Raw genomic sequence first — 17,042 nt, 5'->3', positions numbered from 1 at the left:
GCCCCCTCGGGTTCAGTGCCTGATTTACACCCCCGCACATTGACAGCGCGCACGCGCGCACACATACCTGCTGGGGCTTACATTGACTTGGAGGATTTTTTTTTAAATTGGGAGTTTTACCCCACAATCCATTCAAAAATCCCAACAAACTGTATTGTTTAACTTACTTTGCTTGTACCTGTAACAAAGTGTACGACTCTGGATTAAATCTGAAATTTGTTAGTAAATTAGCATTTACTGCACTGCCTAAAAGACCAGATGCAACAGAATGCGAACTTCATAAAACGATCAGCCTCATGAGAAACACAGATCCAAATAAACCTAAAAATCATGATGAGAAGCAGAATTAGATAGGAAATCCTTCCTTTATATTATATAAAGGAAAAAGAACAAGAAGTGCAACATGTGCTAAGAACTATAATGAGAGAGTACAAAAAGATATATGCCTGTTTTATAGATTATACCAAGGCATTTGAGAGAGTGAGGCAGGGACAGATGTTGGAAATGTTACATAAATCTTTCCCTTCAATGTCGAAGTTAAGACTTCAAAACTTAGACTGGGACCAAACAGCAGTCAGAATGGACAATGAATAAACCGCCGATGCTGCCAGACTTGCTGAGTTTTTCCAGGTAATTCTGTTTTTGTTTTGTTTTGGATTTCCAGCATCCACAGTAGCTTTTAGCTTTTTGTTTTTATCAATGAATAAAGTGAATGGATAGCTACAAAAAGAGGTTGTCTTCTGTCACCAGGTCTTTTCAATCTTTGGAGTAAAGTGATTAAAAGACATCTATCAAGGTTACCAGGAATTTCAGTAAATTGACAGAATATAAATAATCTTAGATATACAGGTGACAGTAAATATGGCAGATATAAAGGAAAATCTACAAAGACTGCTAGACTTAATTACAACAAACAGTGACATATATGGATTATTAAGCTGCAGCAAAACAGTATGCATGGTAATATCAAAGAAAAGGATTACATCTGGATGCAAAATAATAGTGGAATTGAAAGAAATGAACCAAGTTGAATCATTTTCTTCTATAGGTAGCCTAATAACATCTGATGGGAAAAGTGACCAACATGTCAGGAAATGCATAATACTTTCAAAACAAACGTTCAAAAAAATGTCAGACCTCTAGAAATAACATCTCTCTGGAAAGTAGAATGTGGTTACCAAAATGCTACATCTGGTCAACTTTACTATATGGATGCAAAAGTTGGAATATAAACAAAACAATGGAAAATAAATTAAAAGCAACAATGTGGTTTCTGAGACGCATGATAAGGATTAGTTGGACAACACACAAAACTAATGAAGAAGTTTTGAGGAAAGTGGGCACACAAGAACCAAAAGGCAACAACAATTCTTTGGGCAAGTGCTTCAGAAAGAGAAACTAGAATATTGTATCTGGTAGCGACTGGTAAAACTGAGGGGAGCAGAGCAAGAGGGAGACAAAGGAGGAAATATACCAACAGCTTAAGAAGCAGAACCGGTAGAGGATTTGAGAATGCTACCAAGATGTTGGCTGCTATCAAAGACCATGAAAGTTGGACAGCCATGATCATCCATATAAAACGTGGTACCTGAAGAGAAAGAAAGACAGTACTTGTATGTTTATTTGTTTTGCAAAGAAAAATTCAGGTCAGAATGTTGGCCAGGCTGACTAGTCAATCAACAGAACTGGCTAGCGAATCAACAGAACGATGAACCTGCCAGAATCAGGTATCAGATTACCAAGGGAGCTTGCCCAAATTCCAATCTTTCATTGTCAGATAGATTCAATATGATCTATCTCAACTCCTTGCCATTCAAGCAAGGTGTGAACTGATCCAAATGAGCAACGTACAATAACGAAAGCTATTTCTTAGGCTTCGAGGTTGTTGTATCAGCATGGGTACGAGCAGTTCAGTTGCAGGGAGAGTGTAAAAACATGTATCGAACAGTGCTTTACCAGTGGAACTATATATCAATGGCTTTCATACATGCATTACACACTAATGACAGAAAGTAAACTATATCTGACAAGTATTTGAAATCAAGACCATTTTTATTTCTGAATGATTTAAATTCACGCCAACTATGAGAATTGGAAGAGTCAGTGTTAAAGTACGCTTGTTACTGTACTTGCTCAGTATGAAAGTTAAATTCAACAACCATACAAAGCTCTATACAAATAGCACAAAGCTATATAGGAACACTTACATTTTGAAAATATAGCATCTATATACATTTAGCAAATACAGTACTTAAGACAAAATGGTAAATAGTTATGAATATGAATCAGTTGCTACTTGTCATTTATGTATCTTCATCTGAAGAATAGCAAGACAATCCTAGCATTCCACAGCTTTTATTTTGCAAAATAGACTCCTGAGAATCTTCATTCACCTTAAAGGCACATATTTCTTCTTCCTCTCTGTTCAACTCTGTTTTGGTTCCACAGGAAGATGAAGTTTGTAAGTTTGGTAGCTGAGACAAAAGAATTTTGGTCATATGTTGTGAGCCTTCTCCTGATGTATTTTTTGGAGTAAAGTGCGTAGAAAATCTTGATGGAACTCTAGCAGGATTAAAAGTAAGGGGCTGGTCTTGAAACTTGGAATTAACCATTGAACAGTCATAGATGACACCATCTGGTATCTGCAGGCTTAGGCAGCTCCTTTCCCTTACTTCACCAGATTTCCCATCAGAGTCATGCTCATGAGTTTCATCTTCAGTTTTGTTTGAAGGTGGCATGCATAGTCGTTTCAAACTGTGCAATGTAGCTGCAAATAACAAAACCTTAATTTACTAAAAGAGAACACTAATGCATCCGGCTATTAATCTAAATTACTGGATGGAAACATTCAGATGGTAAAATTGGCAAACAGAGCTTTAAAAAAAATGAAGTACGGGGATAAAACTACATTGTAGTGTCATTAAAATAATCTACATTCCACATTTTTCATTACAAGGAATTTAGTTCATATTTGTGGCAAAATCATTTTTCCTGGCACTTCACAGAAAAATATGTAACAAGTTTTGATACAGAAAGCCAGCTGGAATTTATAGAAACTGACTATGTGCAAAGATCATTTTCAAAAATTATTTTGAAGAAATCTAAATTAAGGGCTAAGGCTCAATGGTGGAGACTGTAATTGGACAGTAGAAAAGGTGAGGAGATAAATCAACATTTCTAGGTATAAAATATTAAAAGAATGATTTTAAAATGCGTCTTTGAATAAATAATGTAATTAAATGGAAAACTGAAGGGGACTATCTGGCATAGGGCCTGACAGTCTTATAACAGTTAATTATATCACATAGTATAGCAGGAATATCTAAAATTAGAGGTTTGCATAAAGTTACAGTGGATTAGACAGAGGTCCTTCAAATGGTAGAAAATGTATTTCCAAAGATCAAATGGCTCTTCCATGATTGAATTCATGCTCCCACCCGGTTTATTCAAGAAAAACTTTGTCAATGTGTTTCCAGTTATGCATTTTTGTTAACATTAACTCTTCAAAATTTCTCCCAATGACAGACTAATCAACAAATAGTACATTGAACATTAAAAAAAAACCCTATGACACTTTAGAGGGCAAGGAACGTAAGACAGAAATAGGTAATGCAAGGAAATGTTCATCGGGTCTGGTAGCATCCGCCGAGAGAGAAACAGAGTTAGCATTTCAGGTCGAGGACCTTTCTTCAGAACTTCTGACGAGGTTCTCGATCTGAAGCATTAACTCTGTTTCTCTCTCCGCAGATGCAGTCAGGCCTGAGGAGTATTTCCAGGGTTTTTTTGCTTTTTATTTCAGATTTCCTGCATCCACAGTATTTTGCTTTTGTTTTAGATATTAAAAGGAATGGATGCCAAACTGTGTTGATGCAGGCGAGGAGAGATGAAGAGGGATTAATGAAAGATTAGTTGCCAAGATGGGCTTTAAATAGGTTTATAACATGAGTCAAGGAGATAGTAGAAGGATGTAATTCTAAATTAAGGGAATTCAGGAAAGTTACTAAAAGCTACACCAAATGATTTCAGAGTCAGGAGGACTATGTTTCAAGCAAGAAAAAAGGGATTAATGATAGGCCAGGGTGGAGGTCTAAAGGGTGATAAAGGGATAAGGCTAGAGTAAATTTCAGAGATAGGGTGGGCCAAAACCATGTAGAATTGGAAGTTAAGGATGAGGATTTTAAATTTAAATTTAATGAATGCCCTATTAAGATAATATTTACATTATTGTACTGCATGCTGCAGTACACTAGAGACCCAATTGCTGCTTAGCTACAAATTAACCCCAGACATAATTTTGAATACCCAGTTGGCTGATGGTCTGTGTTGTAGAGTTAGGTGGTCTTTTCCGGGTGTAAGCACGGGGTTTCCAAGGGTGGTCCTTGTGGGAAGGGTCTAAATGACGCAGCTTCCACAAGTAATGTTTATACTCCTTCTGAAGTTCTTCAATATGATCCTGGAATTCCTTTATCTTCCTTTCTGAGTAATGGGATAACTGTGATTGCTGTAAAGCAGAGAAAACATTTCCTCATATTGTATCACTATAATGCATTTCATAGAATTATAGAAGAATGGTTACAGCAAACATGAGGCCATTCGGCCTGCCATGTCTGTGCTGGCTCTCTGAAGAAGCAAGTCACCTAGTGCCACTCCCCCACCTTTTCCCTGTAGCCCTGCACATTCTTCCGATTCAGATAATAATCCAATTCCTTCTCGAATGCTTTGATTGAACCTGCCTCCACCACACTCTCAGGCAGTGCATTCCAGAACCTAACCACTCGCTGCCTGAAGGTTTTCTTCATGTCTCCATGGTTTTTTTTGCCAATTACCTTAAATCTATGCCCTCTGATTCTCGATCCTTCCACCAACGGGAAAGTTTCTCCCTAACAACTCTATCTAGACCCCTCATGTTTCAAATACCCTTACCAAATCTCCTCTAAACTTTCTCTTCTCCAAGGAAAACCGTCCCAACTTCTCCAAACTATCTACATAACTGGAGTTTCTCATCCCTGGAACCATTCTTGTGAATCTGATTTGCACTAACACCTTCACATCCTTCCAAAAGTGTGATGCCCAGAACTGAATGTGACACTCCAGTTGAGGCCGAACCAGGTTTTATACAAGTTTAACATAATTTCCTTGTTTTTTCCCTTGCTTTTTTACTCTATGCCCCGATTGATAAAGCCTAGGGTCCCATTTTATTAACCATAGTCTCAACCTGTCCTACCATCTTCAATGATTTGTGCACATATACAGCCATGTCTTTCTGCTCCTGCACCCCCTTTAGATTTGTAACCTTTATTCTAAATTGTCACTCCACCTTCTAACAAAATGAATCACTTCACATTTCTCTGCATTAGATTTCATCTGCTCCTTTCACCCAATCAACCAAACTGTTCGTGTCCTTTTAAAGTTCTACATTATCCTCCTCGCAGTTCACAATGCTTCCAAGTTTCATATCATCTGCAAATTTTGAAATTTGTGCCTCAGTAGACCACGGTTTAGGTCATTAACATATAGCAGGGTCCTCACACCAACCCACGAGAAACTGCACTATAAACACTCCTCCAGTCCAAAAAAACCTGTTCACCACTACTCTGTTTCTGTCACTAAGCCAATTTCATATTCATGTTGCTACTGTCCCTTTTATTTCAAGAGCTCTAAATTTGCTCACAAGTCTATTGTGTGGCACTGTATCAATTGCTTTTTGGAAGTCCAAGCACATCACATCAACAGCATTACCCTCCTCAACCCTCTCTGTTATATCATCAAAAACCTCAAGCATTATTTTGTCAACATTTTGGTCCCCTGTTAAACCACCCACTTAGACACGTACATAAAATAAACGAGAACACCCTATGTTACATCAGTAATAAACCCTGCAAAATATATTTTTAATAAAAGCAATTTGGTTAACAAAAAAATCCTGGCAAACAAAAATAACTTACTGAACCAAATCTTTAGTGATCAATATTGCCTTCATGTATTTTCAACTGGACTCATTTGAGCTATTAAAGGTGTGGTTGCACTGTACAAGGAGTGGGTACTGCAATTTAGTAGATAATCCTTTCATCTCAGACTTTTTGTTTTGAATTCAGTGCCGCGGAGATGAAAGTCTCATCTTGATGCTGGCTATAAGTTCCTAGAATGAGTTTGAGCAACATCAACCCATTCATAGCAAGAAGTGGTTCTACAGCACAAATCTGCCTATATATTGTATTCTTACAGCAAAATGCATTACAAAGAAACTCCCTTGATACAGCTCTGGAGAAATAAATGTCATTTGTGGACTCTGATAATTACAATGCAAAATAGGTTTTGGCAGTCTTCACCCAGTTTCTCGAAAGGAGCAGGTTAACACAAATGACCTAAGTTTAATTCTATTTCAAGGCAAGGTAGAAACAAACATTCATGAACTGGCTCACCATTGCCTTCTCAAGGACAATTAGGGATGGGCAACAAATGCCAGTGATGCCTACATCCCATGAAAGAGTAAAAAATTATATCTTCAGAAGTTTCACCAAGAAAAAATGAGTTGATGTTGTTGAGCAGGGGGAACTGCACCACCCCCCGCCCCCCAGAAGAGAAACATTGCCAATGTCCCTTTCATAAACTGAATTACTAACCTGAAGATAATACTCAATCTCAGTCTTGATGCTTGGAATCCATTTCTTCACTTCAACAGCTGAAGTCAAGGAGGACTACAAAGAAAATACAAGTTCAAATCACCACAAAATGTAAAGTGGTCACTGAATAGAAGATAACCTGCAGTTCCCATTTCTTCATGCATTACATTGCTTGATTTTAGGAAAAAAAGTCTATCATATTTTATTAGCATTGAAAATGTACCTCTCAGTAAATTAAAAGGTATGAATTCAAACAACTTGAAGCACTTAGATTAAATTAATTACACTTTCCTACAAAGCTTGTTACCAAGTTCATAAATATTAGTAAATGCACTGCAACTTTAACACTGACAGCAACATTGTACAAACTGCTAATCAAATCAAAAAAAAAAATCATCACTTTGGCTGTTTTGGCGGCAGATACAGGTGAATTCTGCAGCAGATCCGTGCCCCTAAACAGGAATCCTCTACAGTCAACTCTGCAACACCACTACCAGCCATTTCTGAAGATTTTCTGCAAGTGCTAACTTGACATGCCAAGTGTTTATTTATTTATTGGTATTTTCTTGCGAATTGTGCTGATGAATGCAAGACGAAAAGCTTCCACAAAAATTTCTCTTTTTCAGCAATACTCGAGTACAAATTGAGAAAGAACCATTGCAAACAGTGAATACATTTCAGAAATAATTTATTGACTGTGAAGTACTTCGAAACATACAAAGGTTGTGAAAAGTGTCATAGCAATGCAAGTTTCTTCTTGTTCTTTACACTGTATTTGTTTGAAGTAGGAGAGCTGGAAAAAAACATGCATCTCAGCCCTTGGAAACAAATGTAGTTTGAATCTTTCATGGAATAAGGGAACTGAAACAAATGATTATTGGTACGGAAATTAAAAATATGTACATTAATTCTAAAGTTTGGGTGTGGTGTACTAAGAGGTGCATGTGCAAACACCTCTCTGTACCTAAGCTATACAGATCATTCTAGACCCTCTTAAATTTATTACTGTGGCACTGCCAGATATACTACCAACAGGAGTCTGCTTTCCGCAGAGATTAAAGATCACATTTAAAAACATGGGGTAAAGGTGTGGCACTGTGGCAGAAAGCAAATTTCAAAATCCTTCTTCCCCACTCTAAGTTGCTCAGATATGAATTAAAATGAACAAGGTTTACATTTAGAAACTCAAGTGTAAAAGCTGAAAAAGCAACCAGTATTTGAGTCCCGTTGTTAAGTATGAGATGGCAACATTATTCAGCAATTGTAGAAAGTTGTTGCATGAGCAGGACCATAGCAATCTTGGTTTACTTTCTCAGCCAGGTATGTTGTTGCTCCATTGACTCCAGAAAAAAATGGTTTGGTTACTCACCAGTTTGGGTCTGTTTTGATGTATCTCTCTCAGACGGCCTTCTGTTGAACAAGAACAAAATAATTAAAAACTGACAAAAGCCTTTAACACATTTTAATATACTACACTAATATTAATATAATCTTAAAGCAGGAGACGGGGGTAGAGTGATTTAAATGAGCGAATTTCAGAGCTCAGAGCCTAGGTAGCTGAAAACGTAGCTGTCAATAGTGGAATAAAGAATATCAAGGATGTGTAAAAGGCCAGAATCAGGGGAGCACAAGGGTCTGAGGGTTGTAGGGCTGAAGGAGATTACAGAGATAGAGAGGTAAGGCCATGGGGGCATTTGAAACCAAAGAGCACAGGGGTAAGCACAGCAAACACTAAAATGCCACCATGCCTTCCAATTTCAATAATACACAGTAATTTCAAGTATCTAGAGCTGATAACTGTAATTTGAGCTGGGGAAAGGAACTTAGATGATATTATGTAACATTAGAATGGTTTACAGTTACCGCTTCTATAGAAAAATAGAATACAAAATAAATTTCCAACTTTACAATCATGTTTTTGTAGGACTTGTAACATCAGCTGTTATTTTGCTTGTCATTGGAGATGATCTGCACATTGATGACCAGAATGAAATTTTTCTTTTGAAAGTAATGTTTTATTTAAGAATATAAAGAAAAAGAAAAAGACAGAAATTTAACTTCAAGACTCAAGTAACATCCATAAACCAATCAAGAGCTTTACCCTTATATTACTTCAACTCTTGTTATTTCATATTCCTGAACATCCAAAATAAAACCAATATCTAATCAGTAAATAAAGTCACCTGAATCTATGCTGTGTCAACCTTTGACACTCATTCATTTGCGTTTAGATTCTATTATATGTGCACAAATCAAATAGCTCTTTGTTATATTTTTAAAAACATGGGCATTGTGGTGTCTATTCAGATCAGGACTTCTACATTCTTGTCACTTACAGAGCTGGGAGCCTGAAATCATGAACTTAATTCCCTTACATCCTTGCTGTTCATTGTTTGTTGTGAAACAGAGAGACGAGGACATACAGCAGTAATCACAAAAAAATGGCATAGACCCTTGCAGACAGCTAGTGTCCTATAAAATGTACATACTTTTAAAAAAGGGGAATTTCTTATCAAATATTTGATAAGGCAAATGTTGAGCCACAGCGTTTGAATGCAGTCAATTTGCAGAGCTGTCACGGAATCCCTAAAATATATGCACCCTAAAAGGGGTGGCAGGTCATGTGAATCAAACCAGATTATACAGTTAATGACAACACTGAGAACACTTAACGAGTTTTGGCTCAAATATAATGCCGCCCTCCCCCCGGAATCAAATTGACCTCAATATCTTTCTTTCTGGCCAGACTCGCAAAGTAACCCTAGAGGCGAGTTACTAAGAGGAGGTGGGGGAGTTCTAGCATTAGAGAACTGAACCCCAGCACAACTGGGCAAATAAAACCCAAAGGTGCCTGCGCTGTGTAAACTGTGGCTCAGTTCATAGCACCCTCGCCTTTGAGTCAGAAGGTAGTGGGTTCATGTCCCACTCCTGGAAAAAAAAAGTCAAGAACTGTGAATGTACTCAGAGTTACATAGTTGTTGGGAAAGATTTATTCCAGACCACACAGCTCAATACTCCACTTCACGGAGAGCTGCTCTCAGGGTCCCCCAGCTTCTCAACATTCAGCCACATTACACAGACATCCATAATCATCAGCAGACAATAACATAGATGAACCGGAGTAGCTTATGTTACCCTCCTTCTCCCTCTGCAGCCACAATCGGTTCAGATTCCCCAGCTGCTTTTCTTCATTGCGGGCCATCAGCTCACCGCCGATACCACCATCACACCAAACCAGTCCTCCACAGGCTCTTTCACCGAGTCCTCCGCCTTCCCAGAATCCTCTTCTGTCAGCCAGTCCTCCGCGTTCCCGGCATCCTCGAGAAAGGTTGGGCACCGTCCCACGTGCCACCTGAAAAGGTTCTGTCACGTGACGGGGTTAGGGCACAGGATGGAGTGAATGCTGTGTTTGAATTATTTGCTGCTTTTAGCGTTAGTTTTGAGTTTTCTCATCTTAAAGTGCATATATCAACCTAGAAACGTGGCAAAAACTGTCCAAGAGCTTTAAGTTACAGACCTGACAACTCTAAAACAGCTCTTAAGTATTAATACTGCTGTAGGATTAACCCTTCCGGAATGAGGGCATGGATCACCCAGAGACAGTGGACATGCATATTCCCAATGCTGCTGTTTTTTTGCATCGGAGATTTCTACGCTTCAAATTTTCAGCTGCTCCACTTGGTGATATCACCTGCGCCCACCCACCACTGCAATCAGCTGGTGTATCTGAAGCAGTGGTGGGAGACGTGGGGAAACTAGGAAATGGGGCTGGGGAGAAAGGGGTACAGCTTATGCTTTGGTTGTGTCAGCATCATAGACTAATATCCATGTTCCACCAATATTTATATAGATAGTGCTATCTAAACCAGGCATGACCTGCTGTTGAGGGGGAAGCGGTGGCATAGTGGTACTATCACTGGACTAGTAATCCAGAGACCCAAGCTAATACTCTGGGGACCCAGGTTTGAATCCACCAGTCTGAATTCAATAAAAATTTGGAATTAAAAGTCTGGTGATGACCATGAAACCATTGTAAAAAATCTCATCTGCCATCCTTGGTCTAGCCTACATGTGACTCCAGGCCCACAGGATCTTGAGTTGCTAGATCTGCTAGCAGGCCACCCAGTTGTATCAAACCGCTAAAAAGACTAAAAGGAATGGAACAGACTACCCAGCATTGACATAGGCATCAGAAATGACTGGCAAACTCAGTCCTCCTTACTAATATCTGGGGCTTGTGCCAAAATTGGGAGAGCTGTCTCATAAACTAGTCAAGCAACAGCCTGCCATAGTCATACTCACCGAATCATACACTACAGACAATATCCCAGAAACCACCATCACCATCCCTGGGTATGTCCTGTCCCACCGGAAGGTTAGCCACAGTAGAGATGACAGCACAGTGGTATACAGTCAGAAGGAATGATCAACATGGCTCTGGACCCCATGAAGTTTCATGGCACCAGTTCAAACATGGGCAAGGAAACCTCCGCCCCTCCAACTCAGCTGTTGAATCAGTGTCCCTCCATTTTGAACACCATTTGAAGGAAGCATTGAAGTTGGCAAAGATGCAGAATGTACTCTGGGTGGGGACTTCAATATCCATCACCATGAGTACAGTCCGAGCTGGCTGTCCTAGAGGACATAGCTGCTACCAAAAGAGGGAAAAGCATACTTACCTCATCCTCACCAACCTGCAAGCTGCATTTACATCTGTCCATGACAATGCTGGTAGGAGTGACCATCGCATATTCCTTGTGGAGACAAAGTACCATATTCATATTGAGGATACCCTCCATCATGTTGTGTGGCACTACAACCATGCTAAATGAGAAAGATTTTGAACAGATCTAGCAGCTCAAAACTGGGCATCCATGAGGCACTGTGGGCCATCAGTAGCAGAACTGTACTCAACCACAATCTGTAACCTCATGGCCCGGAATATCCCTCACTCTACCATTACCACCAAGCCAGGGATCAACCCTGTTTCAATGAAGAGTGCAGGAGGGTATGCCATGAGCAGCATAAGGCATATCTAAAAATGATGTGTGTCAACCTGGTGAAGCTATAACACGGGACTACTTGCGTGCCAAACAGCAAAAGCAGCAAGTGATAGAGCTAAGCGGTTCCATAACCAACGGATCAGATCTAAGCTCTACAGTCCTGCCATATCTAGTCATGTATGGTGGTGGACAATTAAACAACTCACTGGAGGAAGAGGCTCCATAAATATCCCCATCCTCAAAGATGGGGGAGCCCATCTTTGCAAAAGGCATTTGCAACAATCCTCAGCCAGAAGTGCTGAGTGGATGATCCATCTTGGCCTCCTCCGGAGCTTTACAGCATCACAGATGTCAGTCTTCAGTCAGTTCAATTCACTCCGCATGATATCAAGAAGTGGCTGAAGGTTCTGGGTTCTGCAAAGGCTATGGGCCATGACAATATTCGGCAATGGTGCTGAAGACTTATGCTCCAGAACTTGCCGTGCTCCTAAGCAAGCTGTTCGAGTGCAGATACAATACTGGCATCTACCCGGCAATGTGGAAAATTGCCCAGGTTGTCCCATCCACAAAAAGGACAAATCTAACCCAGCCAATTACCGCCCCATCAGTCTACTCTTGGTCATCAGTAAAGTGATAGAAGGGGTCATCAACAGTGCTATCAAGCAGCATTTGTTTAGCAATAACCTGCTCACTGACGCTCAGTTTGGGTTCGCTAGGGCCACTCAGCTCCTGACCTCATTAAAGCTTTGGGTCAAACATGGACAAAAAAGCTGAATGCTAGAGATGAGGTGAGAGTGACTTCCCTTGACATCAAGGCAGCATTTGACCAAGGGTGGCATCAAGGAGCCCTAGCAAAACTGGGGTCAATGGGAATCAGAGAAAAAACTCTCCACTAATTGCTGTCATACCCAGCACAAAGGAAGATGGTTGTAGTTGATGGAGGTCAATCATCTCAGTTCCAGGACATTGATGTAGGAGTTCCTCAGAGTAGTGTCCTAGGCCCACCCATCTTCAGCTACTTCACCAATGACCTTCCATCATAAGGTCAGAAGTGGGGATGTTTGCTGATGATTGCACAATATTCAGCACCATTTGTGGCTCCTCAGATACTGAAGCAGTCCATGTCCAAGTGCAGCAAGATCTGGACAATATCCTGACTTGGACTTATAAGTGGCAAGTAACATTCGTGCTACACAAGTGCCAGGCAATGACCATCTCCAACAAGAGATAATCTAACCACCGTCCCTTGACATTCAATGGCATTACCTTCGCTGAATCCCCCACTACAACATCCTGGGGGTTACCATTGACTAGAAACTGAACTGGACTAGCTATATAAATACTGTGGCTGAAAGAGCAGGTCAGAGGCTGGGAATCCTGTGGTGAGTAACTCACCTCCTGACTCCCCAAAGCCTGTCTGCCATCTACAAGGCACAAGTCAGGAGTGTGATGGAATTCTCTTCACTTGTCTGGATGAGTGCAACTCTAACAACACTCAAGAAGCTTGACACCAAGCAGGGCAAAGTAGCCCAGTTGATTGGCACCCAGACATTCACTCCCTCCGCCACCGACACACAATGGCAGCAGTGTGTACCATCTACAAGATGCACTGCAGGAACTCACCAAGCCCCCTTAGACAGCACCTTCCAAACCCATGACCACTACTATCTAGGACAAGGGCAGCAGACACATTGGAACACTGCCTTAAGAAGCAGTGACATTTGAACTTATTCCTTATAGCTCATTATTGTTGGGCTCATGGTTTGCATCAGATCAGGCAGTATAGTTCAAAATAAGTACTGAAAGCCTTCAGGAAGCAGTCATTAGCAACTTCCTCAAAATAACAAATTCCCTTTGAAACTTTTTCTGGCATATCCAGGTTGCAATGATCTGGATTGCATGATCACCAAGGGGCTTCTGTAGCACTTTCACCAAAAATATGATGGGCGAGGAGATGAAAGCATACATAAATTCATACGCTCTATGAGCATAATAAATAACAACCTGTTGTATTCAAAGAACAATAAACATTTTAAAAGGTTAAGTTCATACTTTTTATTAAATTTTTCTGAATATACAGTCATCTACAGATTCATTCAAAGAAAAATTATAATATTTATTTTGCAGGCTTTTACAGGCATGTATGTAAGCAGGGCAAAATTGATCTAACTGTAAGGGCAATATCTATTCTGATACCCTGATACCGAAGGGATTAGTAAGTATTGATTATTTAGTAATACTTTATCAACCATATTAGACTTATGCTTTTTCTGAGTTATCATTTAAATAAGATTTCCCAGTCATTTTATTTGTGAAAGTGTATATGGCTGAATTTTCATGGGAATCCTCTGAATTGTCCATTGTAACTTTAGTAGGAAAGCTATATAAATCCCCAATAAATGGGGTAAATGCTATTTCCAAAGGTTACAGAGGCTCTTCTGCTGAACTGCTTTACAAGGGGGGGAGCGGTGACATAGTGATATTGTCACTGGACTGGTATTCCAGAGACCAAGGGTAATGCTCTGGGGACCTGGGTTCAATCACAGCAGATGGTGAAATTCAAATTCAATAAAAACCTGGAATTAAAAGTCTGATGATGACCATGAAACCATTGCCAATTGTTGTAAAAAAAACCCACCTGGTTCACTAATGTCCTTTAAGGCAGGAATTCTCTGTCCTTAACTGGTCTAGCCTACATGTGACTCCAGACCCACAGCAATGTGGTTGACTCTTAAATGCCCTCTGAACAAGGGCAATAAATGCTGGCCTAGACAGCGACACCCACATCCCATGAACGAATAAAAAAAGTGACTATATTATGCTACACTGGCCTATACTAAGTAATTAGATCTGTATATGTGACCACCACAAGTTTGACTTAAATGTTGCTTTTCATGAACCTACAAAACTGGCATTTTCTATTTATTGATTTCATTTACCTGATTATTTAATTTTATGGTAAATTGTCTTTTTCCTATTTTGCTCATCTCTGTGAGAATTACATTCAAATTTCATAAAGCTACATCCATTTCCCCAGAACTATACAAATCTCTATTGATGCTCGTAAATGTTGTACTTTCTGGACAATGGTTAACTAAACCATGGTATTCAACCACCAAACTACACAATGCATAAACTAATAAAATTCCATTAGAAAACACAAAATATGCTGCTGAAATTGAACATATAGAACACTTAACTTATAATATAGGGTCACAAAACATATCAATCTGGTCTCTTACAACTTGCTCATAAACATGCATTCCAGTACATGATCACATGCAGTTGGTGACTGATGATGCAAGGCATTGGGCAAGGATCAAAAAGTCAACTTTGAAACAGGGCGGAAACATTTTCCAGTTTGTCACTTAACACATTTAGAAGCATTTACGCCAACAACTTTAACATAAGCACAACGTTGTCAATGGGAAAAGTAGAGTTGGGGATCACAGAAGACTTTTGATAATAGCCAGTTTTCTTTTGACACCCTGTAACTGACACATGCAGAATCAAACTGGAGACTGAGATGTTAGATCAATGCCTAGAGTTTTGTTTGATATCTTTCAGGACATCTTTAGGACACTTTTTTTCAAATCTTGGAATTTTCATTTTGCTGAGGAATTTAAATAAATTGTCTTTGATCTTTTGCAAGGTTTGATTTGCCAGATAGTTTCTTTTTTCATTCCATACTTTAATATGTTCTTGCCAATACTTAAAAGATCTTTAGTTGTGTAACTTAAAACAGATGTGCTTCTGACACTCAAAAGGTGCTGTTTAATGCTGTTATGTTCTAAAGGTGAACCTTATTGGGTTTAAGGGTTGAGATGAAGCAAATCCCAACACTCTCCTTGCTACCCTTTTCACAGCAAAATAATTCCATTACTATGTATGGTTTGGGGGTAAATATGAAGCAAAAATACATTTTATGTCCCATTAAAATTACAACATGAAACTAAGATTCACTAAAATCAATCAGCAAGACATTCAGTACACGCAGTAATAATACATTAGTCATAAATACTCTAAATTTTACCTGTCTGTCAGTAGTATTTACCATGTAATTTGTACACATTTATGAATTTGCTAAAGTTCTTCAATTAAATATAATTTTTTGTGTTTTTTTCCTCATAGCAAAGCATGAAAACTGTAAACATTGCCCAGATAATGACCAAGGTGCCACAACTGCGGGGTTCACAAAAAAGTTACAAAATATGAATAAAATCCATTGTAGCAGAGTTAAAATAAGAGCCACAATACATTCATCACAAGTGCAAATAAAAACAAAATTTATTTCAGAATCAAAATTATGCTTGTCAAAGAGCAGAGTTAATCAATGAAGCTGGATAGTGAAACAAAACTTACATTAGCTATCCATAGCATGCATCAACCAGTTCAATACTATTGTAGGAGACCTAAAGGGTGAAAAAAATGCTGAAATATTTGTTCACCTGATCTGTAAATTGTAAACTACATGATTGAGCACCCAATGTGTAAGAAGTTTAAAAAAAAGTCATGTTAACATTAAGTAGTTATATATTGTCATATATTCTGATGTCTAATTTTATTGATTAGTTTGAGAAGCACAAAGCAGTAAGTGGAACCTTTGTGAAATGGTGTCAGTTTCACAATGATTGTTCAAATCTGAAGTATGCTCACTGGTATTGTATTGCCACGTTCCTGTTTTGTACAGACTTTAAATTTCCAAAGGTACAAAAAGTAAACATAAAATAGAAATTTAAAAACGAAACATGGACTCATGACAAGAAAAAGTAACAAAGGGAAACTGCATTAATGAATTCTAATCAAACAACGCTGTGATTTAGTTTCACAAATATTACATCACTGCATCCCAAAAGGAGGTAGAGGTGACTAGATTAAAGGGTTCTGTTTTAAAGTTATTTACAATTGCATTTACAATTGATAATTTTGCTGTTTTTCTTTTGTTGTAAGCATGTGTTTTTTTTCTGTGTTTTGTACTTGTGACCTTTGTTTTTTTTTCTCCCCCATTCCTCTAAAACCACTTTCGTGCTAAGTTTCAAACATGTCAGCAGCCCTTTGGTACCTCATCGAAGTGACCATTTTTCAAGTGAGTCTTGATAGTGAGTATTAGTTAACTATATAAATTTGAGGTAGGTAGATGGCAGCAACTTCAGTCTCATCTTGTCCTCTCTCAAAGTTCACACCATGCATTTTTGAATAAGGGTCACTGGATAGCAAATAGAAGCAGGAACACCAGCTAATTTCCTCCATCGCACCCTTCCCAACACACAGCTCCACCACGAGCTCCAGGGTTCTGTAGCTTGTTAACTCAGCACAGCACAGTGGTGAAACTGGGACGATATTGGTCCATGAATCTCAGCCCACACCAGATAATACATTGACCAATTAAACCATCAGGGAAGTTGAGGTTTTTCTC

General features: G+C 39.0%; 1 protein-coding gene across 1 annotated transcript; it reads right to left on the bottom strand.

Moving 5' to 3' along the window:
- Positions 1–2,018: 2,018 nt before the first annotated feature.
- Positions 2,019–9,918, bottom strand: LOC144692401 (uncharacterized). Its single transcript, XM_078561214.1, has 5 exons — positions 9,759–9,918; positions 7,993–8,033; positions 6,624–6,698; positions 4,303–4,501; positions 2,019–2,767 (listed from the first exon to the last, which is right to left on the bottom strand). Exons 1-5 carry the CDS (start codon positions 9,823–9,825, stop codon positions 2,304–2,306), a joined length of 846 nt encoding a protein of 281 aa, XP_078417340.1. The 5' UTR covers positions 9,826–9,918; the 3' UTR covers positions 2,019–2,303.
- Between the last annotated feature and the right edge of the window lie 7,124 nt (positions 9,919–17,042).

Source organism: Cetorhinus maximus, chromosome 17, assembly GCF_964194155.1.
Source record: "Cetorhinus maximus chromosome 17, sCetMax3.hap1.1, whole genome shotgun sequence".
Taxonomy (NCBI): Eukaryota; Metazoa; Chordata; class Chondrichthyes; order Lamniformes; family Cetorhinidae; genus Cetorhinus; species Cetorhinus maximus.
Note: the sequence above shows the minus strand (reverse complement) of the source record. Positions and strands in the feature narration are given on the sequence as shown.